The 11,948-nt window shown below is 35.3% G+C and overlaps 1 protein-coding gene across 1 annotated transcript; it reads right to left on the bottom strand.

The window, feature by feature from the left end:
* Window positions 1-365: 365 nt before the first annotated feature.
* LOC107857102 (cyclin-dependent kinases regulatory subunit 1) lies at window positions 366-2,107 on the bottom strand. The gene is made up of 4 exons (XM_016702042.2): window positions 1,910-2,107; window positions 1,674-1,753; window positions 1,521-1,581; window positions 366-789 (listed from the first exon to the last, which is right to left on the bottom strand). Exons 2-4 carry the CDS (start codon window positions 1,724-1,726, stop codon window positions 637-639), a joined length of 267 nt encoding a protein of 88 aa, XP_016557528.1. The 5' UTR covers window positions 1,727-1,753; window positions 1,910-2,107; the 3' UTR covers window positions 366-636.
* Window positions 2,108-11,948: the final 9,841 nt, after the last annotated feature.

The following is an 11,948-nucleotide window of genomic DNA, read 5'->3' as shown; positions in this document are numbered from 1 at the left end:
TCAGAGATCTTCTATACCAAATCTCACTACATGTATCCCTTCAACGTGAACTTACTCGAGGCACAGATTGATCTTAAAACACAAAACTGTAAGATCTGAGCATTCTGCTCCCAGCATAATGAACTTTCTGATCCCTGCCCAGGTTCCCATGAGGATAACAAAAGAAAGCAACTATAGTTTCCCCATCATCTCTTCACCTCCAAATATTTATTGACATGAGAATCCCACAAAAAAAAGAACATATAAGATAGATATATCAATTAAAACACCAAAATATTCTTTTGCATAGAAAATAGGACTAAGCACAAAACATCAACAAGTGGTAGTGATCTTTATGCTACTTTACCATATACAAGGCATCAGAATAAGGTAAAAAAGAAACTTTTTTTTTTCTTAAGCTAAGCCCATCAAACAGACATAGTTAGATTACTAAAATATGCCAATACAACAACTGCAAAAAAACAGAAAAGCTGGCCCAGACAATAGGACATCCAAGTAACAGCAACATAAAACTGCTCAATTGGAAGAACAGCTTTAAGGACAAAATTAATAATGAGCAAAGATTTATAGCGCATAGCATATCAGAAGCAGACATTTATATTAGATACGTTGAAAAGAAACAAGTGGTGAGTATCTTCACTTGGCAAGCATGGCTTTTTGAGCCTGGTTCTCTTGTTGCTGCTGATAGTTGACTGGCCTCCTGAAGAGCATGATGTGTGGCTCTGGTCGATGAACAGCATAGTGAACCCAACCTCGGCTCTGTTGAACTCCAATTGCCCGCCACTCATTCTAACAGTTCAATTATGAATAATATAAAACATTAGCATACAAATAAAATCCTAAACAATTATAGAGTTCTTAACAACAACATATCCGGTTTAATTCCACAAAGTAGGGTCTGGTGGGGAAACGAAAAGTGTAAAGTTCTTAAAAACATTAATTAAAAACTCTTTACAGCAGCAACCCAAGAAAGATAATGCCTCAAAGCCAAACTATTCAAGTTTACTATGTTATCACATTCAACACTACACTAGTGATACAAATACTTAATTTAAATAAGAAAGATTGTTAACATTACCGGCACCTAATATGCTAGGTGTCCAACACTACTAATTCTCTAAATCCCAATTGATTGGCTTCACCTATTCTAGTTTTGCTTCCCTTGTGTCATGCTCTTGTTAAATCCCCACAGATTTTGAGAATTTTTTTAAGCTCATCAATGACCAAATTGATTTATGTAACAACATATCCCAGGGTCATCACACAAGTAAGGTAGAGTGTACGCCGGGATGTAGACATTGACTCCAATAGACCCTGGACTAACGAAAAGCATATGAAAAATAACATAAATAAAGAATTAATGATAAAATACTATAGAAGCATGACAAAACATTCTGAGGAAAAAAATGGAACAATAACTACAACAAAATAGTGTGATAAAATAATTTATGTACCATATCAATTTTCACTATATCCAGCAAAATAGTCATCAAATTGAAAGCAAAAATGTAAAAACTCACTTCAGACAGAAGACAGTTTTTGGGTAGCAACTTGGCTACTTCAGGAGGAAGAACTACATGCCTGAAATAACAAAACCCCACAAAAGAGTATAAAAGAAGCAAATTGAGTCAAAATACAAACACAAAGTATAGAAACAGAAAAGATAGTACTACCTGTACTCGTAGGTATCATCGAAGTATTTATCAGAGTACTGGATCTGACCCATTTCTCAGTTCCAATTAACTTGACAAAACTGAAACAGAAGAACAATTACTTAGGAGAGAAAAGAAATCTAGAAACAGAAGAACAACTAGCCGAAATCCCTAATTTTTAGAAAGGGAGCTGGTTAAGTTTGTGTGAGAGACAAAAGGTGCGATCTAGAAATAAACAAAATGGGTATTCCACGAACCTAATGTGTCATGTGTGTTTAAAATGTTAAATTTAAATTTCAAAATCTGGACCTCTCCCCCTTAAACGTAAACAACTGGGTGGCAGATGGAAACACAATACTTCATCCCACGGGTCACTAAAAAAATGCAAAAATCATATTTGTCCAGTTCTGTTATTATGGAAAACTAAGTTATTTAGAGTCCATCTTGATAACATTAATAAAAAATAATAGATTATGTGCTTAAAAGCTAAAAATAAATGTTTATAAATTAAGCAAATAAACATTTGGATATAAGTGTTAAAATTGAAAAAATTTATTGATGTGTTTGATAAATAAGTGTTGTTAAATACTTTTTTGTCATTAAAATAACTTAAATATCCTTAAAACTATTAATAACGTAAATAAGTTGAATAATATGTAATTTTAATTTTAATTATTCAAAAACAAAGGAGAAAAATAAAGAGAATATTGGAGGAAAGAATTGGAGAGAAGTGGCAAAAAAAAAAAATATTTTAAGGGGTACAAATTTGAGGCATTGTTGGAATTGAAGGAAGATATAAGGGAAAAAAAGGTAAATGTCTTGGTCAAACTTAAAAGAATTTTAATTCAAAAAGTGAAAGTTGGGGACGCCCAACTTTTCATTTTTTGCTTTTTTTTTTTTTAATCATTTTTAAACTTTTTTAAAATATTTTTTTATTTTACCAAACACCTAAAAAGCTAAAAAAAAAAATTAAAAACTGATTTGATCTAATTTTAATCATATCCAAATGAGCTCTTATACAACAACAACAACAACAACAACATACCCAACATATTCCCAGAAAGTAGGACTTGGGGAGGGTAAATGAAACACCTAGGCTTGGAACCATGAGAAAAATTTCTCCATTTGATGTCACTGGGCTAGGTACAACTAAGGGCATGAGTCGTATCCCTTGGATATAACTCGTATCCTCCTTCCCCAACCCCCTCGTACCCTAGGCAGTGTGGTGAGGGGTTACTCATTGTCCTAGGTACGAGTGAGCCACCCTTGAATCATACCTAAGTGTATGAGTCGTACATAACCCACTGTATAAAGTGTGTCTTGATAAAAAAGTGGACTATTTTTGGTACGAGTGAAGTGTACGAGTTAGGGCATGAGTCGTACCCTTTGGATACGACTCAATGGTGGTTAGTCGTACCCTAACTAGTATGTATGACCTAGGATAAGCCTAGGGTACGAGTTAGGGTACCACTCGTACCCTAAGGTACGGTTCCCTTAAGTGAGTCGTACCCCAGGATGGGCTCATTTTCCAGCTTTTAGTTGAGGACCTTATGGTCATTTCCCAAACCAAAAACTCTAAGTCCCCTCACTATATAAGTGTATATGGCCTCCTAAAATACATTTTGAGTGGATCAAACATCCAAAACACTCTCTCATACACTTTGGAAGATTTGGATGCTAGGGTTTCAAGGGAGTTCCTCTTGCGGTCAAGAGGAGTAAAGTTTTTCTTGGTGGATTATCTTGTTTAAGGTATATAACTCTATCTCTTGTTAAATAACTCAAAAACCAATGTATTTCACACTTGGATTAGTAAGTGTACATGGTGATTTTGAAATCAAATGACAGAGGTTTTTGTTGTCAATGATGAATAATGTTTGTTCTTGCTAGAGCTTGTGATTATACATGTTATTAGTGATGGCTTGAATAAATGGGTACTGATAGTATGTGTTCTAACATATGGGTCTTGAATTACCCTAACAATGATGAATTCCGCCATGAGTTTGGTCTTGATAAAGGTATCCACATAAGGTGTTTGTGAAAATATCTAAATAAATTGTCTAGTCACATGTTAATGGTGTGTTGAAATAGGGTATTGGTCTAGTGAATATGAATGAGATAAGATGTTGTTGCAATGCATGTAAGTAATTAGTAAATGATTAGTAAAGTCCTTGTTGACCATGTATTGAGTCGTGATAAATATGAATACATGGTAAGAATCTTGTTAATCATATAATGGATTAATTTATGACTTTAGATGGTGTGATGGACTAATAAGTATGAATGGTTATAAATGGTATTAAAATGATGTTGTTAGCCATTTAATTAGTTAAATTATGACCATGTTGGTTTGATGGCTAATAAAGGGTTTCAATTCCCTAAACATGAACTTGAATTGTGTATATAACTAAAGTGTGGTATAGAAATACTAATGAAGAATGATTGGTTTGGTAAGGGTCTTGATGACCACCGAATGAATTGAATGATGATTTGAGTTAAGGTATTGGCCTAATAAAGGGTTCAATCGATAAATGTTCTCATGAAGACCTTATGCTCCCATGTGGTTGTGATTTGGATAAATGGATCAAGTCTTTAAATGCCGAAATAAATTGTATGGATGTTAAGGCATGAACTAATTAAAGGGGTTAAGAGCTCAAATATCAACTAACCATGGCAATGAAATGGATTTTGGTTGGATCCCCTCACCCAATGAAATGGCTTATGGTTGAAGTCCCTCGCCCAATGAAATGACTAGTGGTTCAAGTCTATAGTCTAATGAAATGACTAGTGGTTCGAGTCCTTAGTCTAATAAAATGGCTTGTGGTTTGAGTCCCTCGCCCAATGGAATGACTAGTGGTTCAAGTGCCTAGTCTAATGAAACAACTTGTGGTTTTAGTCACTCTCCCAATGAAATGACTAGTTGTTCGAGTCCCTAGTCCAATGAAATGACTAGTGGTTTGAGTCCTTAGTCCAATGAAATGGCTTGTGGTCTGAGTCCCTCGCCCAATGAAATGACTAGTGGTTCGAGTCCTAGTCTAATGAAATGACTTGTGGTTTGAATCCCTCCCTAATAAATACTAGTGGTTCGAGTCCATAGTCCAATGAAATGGCTAGTGGTTCGAGTCCCTTGCCCTAAAAGATGGCTTGCGATTTGAGTCCCTTGCCTAATGAGTCGGTTGAATTGGCTAAATTGGTTGAGGTGGTTTAAGGGTGTTCCAAGATGTCCCAAGATGACTAAAAAGTGATTTAATATGTTATATTTATAGTGGATGAGTCATAAACCTATTGGAATTGGATTTCCACATAATACTTGTTCAAAAAGGCTTTTTTCCGCTTTTTATGGCCGTCGCGATGCGGTGTCGAGCCAATCGACAATTGTCAATTTCTAGAATCTCACCACGATTTCACTGTGTTGCGACACCTCCTAAAACTCCACTAAATGCTACACGTGCCTATGGGTTACAAAACTGGGCCTCTTTTTATTCTATTGGTGTTTTGAATATATACTTTGGACCTTCGTACAACCTACACGCTCCCCATACATTTCAGGGGTCCAAACTGTGTTAATTTTTGTATTGTGCTTTCGTTGAGCCATTTCGAGCCTTTTTGAGTTGTTTCCACTTGATTTAAAGCTTGTATATCCTTCATATATCATCATAATCAATTGTCCAAGTATCCTAAATCATTAAACACAACAAATTAGAGCTCAAAATAACACAATATCCTCAATGGTGAACTAGAAACACGAGCTAAGCATAGGCTTTTCATATTGAGCTTAAGCTTATTGTTTTGACCCTTGTCTTGATCCAATTGACCCTTGTCTTGATCCAATTGACCCTTGAACGCTATAAATAAGTTTTTTTACATATAAATACATAATAAAAACCTTAGTAACTCATTAAAACACATTAAAACCCAACACAGTAGACTAGAAAAGCACCTAGCTCAAGCTAGTTACGCTAGTTTTCTCGGTTGAACTTTAAATGCTCAAATTGAATCAAAACTCATGTGAAACTACCATTAAAAATTGTGAAAACATACTTGGACACATAAATGCTCATTTATATCATTATCAACACATATAGCATAAGAATCATCCTCAAAACAAGGCTAAAAGGCTAGAATAGTAATGCTAGAATGCATAAATACACCCAACATCACCACCTCACACTTAAAGCCTTGTCCGTCCTCGAACAAATCTTAACTATAAACACCATGAGCTGGAAAGACTCCGCACTTCTACTACATGCAAGAAACGTAAGCTAGCACTACAATGACTCCATGAAGTGTAAGTTTACAACACTAAGCATGTTATACACAATTGAAAGCTCAAGAATCCTACTTCAAAACATCCTAGCCTCAAGATTGGACTCCACAAGTGGCAAAATCATGCATCTTTATTAATTAAGGACATCATACAAACCACCCATATTTATCAAACATGTGCCTCTCACAATAAGAAAGTTACCCATAATCACTCAAAATTACGCAATCATAACATAATGGGTATAGGAATCAAGTTACACTCACTCTAACAAAGAATTCACAAGTTACACACAATGAAACATAGGCTTGCCCTTAGTGTAGTGCTCCACTAATAGTCGAATGTAAAGCTTAGGATCAATTAAGTTTTTGCTGGGTTGTAACGTAGGCTAAGGGATGGGTAGGAACTATTTGAGAATACTGACTAACCTCTCTAAGCGCTTTAATACACTACATTAAATAATTAAAACCAATCTTTAACAACCAAATTACACTTTTTCATTCATCCATACCATTTGTTTTTCCCCCATCTCTTTTAAGTATTTTTCCAAACACTTGGTGGACACATAATGTACTACCACAAGAATTAATTTTTCTCTTTTTACACAATCATGGCAATATTTTTAGCATAAATTATATCACAATCATCCACCACACATCAATTATACACCAATAACTATTACCTTGGGGCATCAATTTCACCTTTTTCTTCTTCAATTTCTTCAATTAAAGCACTTAAGAGCTTTTTGGATCAAATTAAGATTTATCAAAGAAGGGAATTAGACTACATATGAGGCTACCAAAGAAAATAAGCTAAAGGCTCAATGGGGGTTATCTAGGACAATGCACAAGGGTAGGACAAATAGAAGATATAAAACAAGGCTATCAAAGAAATGCCTAAATCTTCTCCTAAACCCACACTCTTTATTTTGCTTCACACACACACCGGGTAAGTTCTAGAAATCACATGCAACAAGAAATATACAAAAATCTCACACACATATGGTACATGCTCAACTAAAAAGGATCATCATAGACTCCCAACCAAACAATAGCATAAATTCAAATTTAAGCCAACAAGTACAAGAGTCACAAAAATGAGCCTAAGAGTCTCAAAAGTAGCAATTCACTCATTCACCATGCTTTTACCAAATAAAACACTTGAACCATGTAATAAAAAATAGCACCAACTCAAATATCTTACTTATTCCTATCTTAAAAATTTTTAAATTGAGCGAAATTTGGGAATTCCCCCCACCCCACACTTAAAAATCTACTTTGTCCCCAAAATGAATTTAAAGGTAAGATATAGAAATACTCTCTGAATCCTCTAGGCCTAGCTAGTAGTATCTTTACACATAAAGGAGATCCGTGGGACCCCACACTCAGTCGTTGCCATGCTCTTTAGCTCAAGTTTATGGTACTCAGACTTTCCATTAACCTGTGACTCAACCAAAAAATAAAAATTACGTGAAATAAAAACTAAAAAAACTGAAAATAAAACATACCTAATAAATTTGGGTTGCCTCCTAAGAAGTGCCTAATTTAGTGTCATGGTACGAACCAATCAACTTTTTTCTCCACCTTGAGGATATGAATTTCACCCCAACATCGAATCCATCTTTTTTCCTCGATCATAGGGAGGTGGTACAGATATTAATGAACCAAATAATGGAATGTGCATGGTAAACCACTTGGCCTTGAAGTGGGGTGTGTTTTTATGTTGCTTATCTAGTGTAAAATCAAGAATATAGGATTCTTGTTCCTCATTTTCACACTTTTCTACTAGTTCAAATGATTTTATAGACAAGACATCATCTAAAAATAATATGGAAAAGCGTTTTGAGTGACGCCCTGCTAATCCCACCTCAAAATTTACCCTATATTCAACACTCTCACTTTTGTTCACCTTCTCAATTTCAGCCTCAAAAGAAAAATGACAATCGAGTCACTGCGATTCTTGTGTTTTCTCCATAAATTGGCTAATATCCTCTATATATTTTTCTTTACTTAGCATTTGTAGACATGGTGGTGGTGGTATCTCCTTAACCTGTTCAACAATTTTAGTTTTTGAGTACTCAGACTTCCTCAAATTATCAACAACTTTTTCTACAACCGGTTGGGGAGTCAACTCTGCATCTACCTCCAACTTATTATCCAATTGCTCTGCAATCTCCCGGTAGTGCTTCATGTCTGCCAAGAACTATACTTGAGATGCTAAAAGTTGTTTCAACATCTCTTTCAAGTTGCTAGTTTGAGTTGTGGCCTGCATGTTTAGTTGTTGTTGCTGAAACTGTTGTTGGTTGGTCCATGGTTGAATTCATGACTGATTCAGCCCCGTTTGATTGTAGTAGTTTATATAATTTTGCCTTTCAGCATAGCCTACAAACGATTCTGAATTGGGATTGACAACACACATAGCTGCAGTATGACTACTTTGACCACCAACCAAACACCAAGCTGCAGTCTGCTCCACAGGTAGAACAACATCTGCATCACTTTGTGAAGGTCCCGTCTACACACTTCCATCAAAATCTGGACAAAAAGCCTCTTGATGTGGTCCCCTACAAAAACAACAAGAATTGTTATCACTCGAAAACCATCTATCTAGTCTGACATCTTAAGAAGAGTGATAAAAAAAAGAAATAAAAAAATAAAAATAAACTAAACAAAAACTATTTACAACTCAATATAGAAAACTAAAAATATGATAGTTGCCTAATTACAAGTCCTTGGCAATGGCGCCAAAAACATGACAGCGCCCAAGTACACACGTAAATATATATGGTCTAATCAAGTAGTAGAGTGGCTTTAAGGAATCCCAAGTATCGATCTCTCAGGGACTTGCGTTCGCTGCCTATCTAATTCTAGTCTAAATAATTGAGAAAAAACAAACAAGAAGAGTGTTGAATAACTGTAAACTAAAAAATAAATAACAATTAGTAAAATAAAAGTCTTGGGACAATCAATGAAACAAAAACCAGGGTTAAAGCATTTCAAACAATCATACTATGTGTTGAACTTCATTCGTCAACTTGCTTATCTTGGTTGTTGATTCGTAGGGTTAATTGCATGATCATAGTTTCCTAACCTCTAATCTTTTAGCTAATATGGACACTACAACTACATCATTGATCAGGGAGGTAATAATCCAATTAAGTTAGTTAAAGCTATCATCCTATATTTGAATCAAGGAATCTAAGTACATCTCTGTCCTAGACACTAAGTTTAATTCTTTATTTTATAAAAGAATAGAAACCTAAACTTTGTTTATTTCCATGTTCTATCTCCCTATTTCCTCTCCCGAGATCAAAAGGTCGATAATATGTATTTTATAGGTGATCATTTCATAAAATAATTAAAACAAGAATAAACAAACAACCAACAATGATAAGCGAACTAAATGAAATTAATTCAAAATGAAAGTATTCATGATCTTGGCCTTAACCTCGAAAAGAGGGTTTAGTCTTAAATGGAAATATTTATCATCCAATCCCTTAGAATGATGATAAAAACTATAAAAAAAACTAAATTAAAGAATGATAAAACCTAAAATGAAGTTGTGGTAGCCTCCAATGATGTCCCAAGTGATCTAAGGTGTTCCAAGATGTCCCAATATGATTAAAAGGTGATTTAACATGTTATATTTATAGTAGATTAGTCATAAACCCATTGTGATTGAATTCCCACGTAATACTTGTTCAGAAAGGCATTTTTTTCTGCTTTTGATAGGGATCGCGATGCAGTGTCGATCCAATCAACAATTGTCAATTTCCAGAATCTCACTGCAATTTCATCGCAGTACGGCGCCTCCTAAAACTACACCAAATGCTACACGCGCCTATAGGTCACAAAACTGGGTCTCTTATGAATCCATTTGTATTTTTATCACGTCCGTTGGACCTTCCTACAGGCCACATGTGCCCCATACATTTCAGGGGTCCAAACTGCATTAACTTTTGTATTGTGCTTTTGTTGAACCATTTCGAGAAATTTTGAGTTGTTTCCACTTGATTTGAAGCTTGTATATCCTTTATATTTCATCATAATCAATTCACCAAGTATCCTAAAGCATTAAACACAACAAATTAGAGTTCAAAACAATACAACATCCTCAACGATGAACTAGAAACATGAGCTAAGCATAGACTAAATTCATATTGAGCTTAAGCTTATTATTTTGACCCTTCTCTTGATCTAATTGACCTTGAATATTATAACTAAGTTGTTTAACATATAAATACATAATAACAACATTTTTAACTCATTAAAACACATTAGAACCAACACAGTCGTCTAGAAAAACACCTAGCTCAAGCTAGTTACTCTAGTTTTCTTCGTTGAACTCTAAATACTCAAATTGAATCAAAACACATGTGAAACCACCATTAAACATTGTGAACACATACTTGGACACATAAATGCTCATTTATATCATTATCAACACATATAGCATAAGAATCATCCTCAAAACAAGGTTAAAAAGGCTAGAATAGTAACTCTAGAATGCATAAATACACCCAACATCATTGACCCCAACTCTACTGTTTCTTATGTGACACCGTATATGACTGTGCATCTTGGTTTTTTGTCATGAGGGTATCTTATTTCCCTTTTTTATTTCTACCCCTGTAGAAGACTGTGGTTGTTAAGAGGGTTTATAGGGTGTGTTTGGTATTTGTTAGTGGTAGAAACGCTCTTGTAGAATTGATAGAGTTAGGCTGGTTGATTTTGTTGTTGTCCTAAGGATATATTGGTTACATTCGTATTAAGTTTCCTTAGATTATCGGACCTGTAGGGTTATGTTCACCTTTTCTAATTAGCTGGTCATTGCATGGAAAGGTGGTTCTTTGGTGCATAAGGGGAGATTCATTTCATATCTTAGAGTCCATAGGTTAATCTCAAAAAGGGCGTTTGTATCGTTTGGTCAAAGTTCAAGGTTCTAACTCAAAAGATTCTTCCCTAAAGCCCGTTCCCATGGTTAATAAGTTTATCGATGTTTTCCTTGGTGATCCTTCTGGTATTCCTCCTAATAGGGAAATCAATTTTGGGGTTGATATTTTTCTAGACACTCGTCTTACTATGTCTCGTTGAAGTACTCCCATGTTGTTCGTGCGCAAGAAGGATGGCTTCCTTCGTATGTGCACTGATTATTGTTCGTGGGATAACACGACCATAAGAAATAAGTATCCTCTTCCTAGAATTGATGATTTGTTTAATTAAATTCAAGGTGAGAAGTGTTCTTCTAAAATTGATCTTAGGTTGGGTTTTCATCAACTTAAGGTAGGGAAATGGATATCCTTAAGGCCGCCTTTAGAACTCGGTATGGTGACTACGAGTTCTTAGTAATATCCTTTGGGTTGACCAATGTCCTTGTGTAATTCTTTGATTTGATGAACAGGGAGGTTAAGTGTGGGATTGGTTTTATTTTGGACGCTTGTCCAACTCTTATTCCTCCTTTATTGAATTATTTTTTGTATAAAAAGACCGAGTGTCCCTAGTGTACCTCTCTGGTGATACCCATTAGAGCGGAATGTTATGCTCGTTGGCGTAATAGGAGAAAGTTCGAAGGTTGATCCTAAATTTTCTTCTAGCGGTGGGCCCCAAGTAAAGGTCGAGTTGTGTACTCTAGTGATTCTCTCCTATCTCAGTCGAGAGGGTGCTCTACTAGTGTGGAATGTATTTTATTAGCACTTATGCCTAGGGTTCGTATCTTGCATATATTTTGTTTCTCGAATATGAGCATTGACCTTACATTGCATTACCAATGGTATATCTGGTAATGTGTCATTTTGTGTCTAGTCCTAAGGACTCCTTCTTTGGTATGTTGAGTCGGGATGAGTCTCATTTATGACTTTGGTGGTTGCTATGAAACCCTTCATGCCTATGGTGTCGGGCCCCATTTGGGGTTTTTGCCTTGAGTAGCATAAGTGGTTTTTATGCTTTAGTTCCTCCATTACCCTTTTTATATTGGGATGATAGTGACTCAGGAAACATGGGGATGTTTTAAATTGGGGAAATATAGAAGTCCCTATG

This window comes from Capsicum annuum, chromosome 6, assembly GCF_002878395.1.
Source record: "Capsicum annuum cultivar UCD-10X-F1 chromosome 6, UCD10Xv1.1, whole genome shotgun sequence".
Lineage (NCBI taxonomy): Eukaryota > Viridiplantae > Streptophyta > Magnoliopsida > Solanales > Solanaceae > Capsicum > Capsicum annuum.
This window is presented reverse-complemented; position numbering and strand designations above follow the sequence as displayed.

Bases quoted from the DNA above. Each gene is read 5' to 3' on its own strand.
- LOC107857102 (XM_016702042.2), bottom strand. From the start codon at position 1,726: ATGGGTCAGATCCAGTACTCTGATAAATACTTCGATGATACCTACGAG. The intron at 1,582-1,673 runs GTAGTACTATCT...TTGTTATTTCAG, and splicing joins GATGATACCTACGAGTACAG to GCATGTAGTTCTTCCTCCTG. The intron at 790-1,520 runs GTGAGTTTTTAC...TTGAACTGTTAG, and splicing joins AAAACTGTCTTCTGTCTGAA to AATGAGTGGCGGGCAATTGG.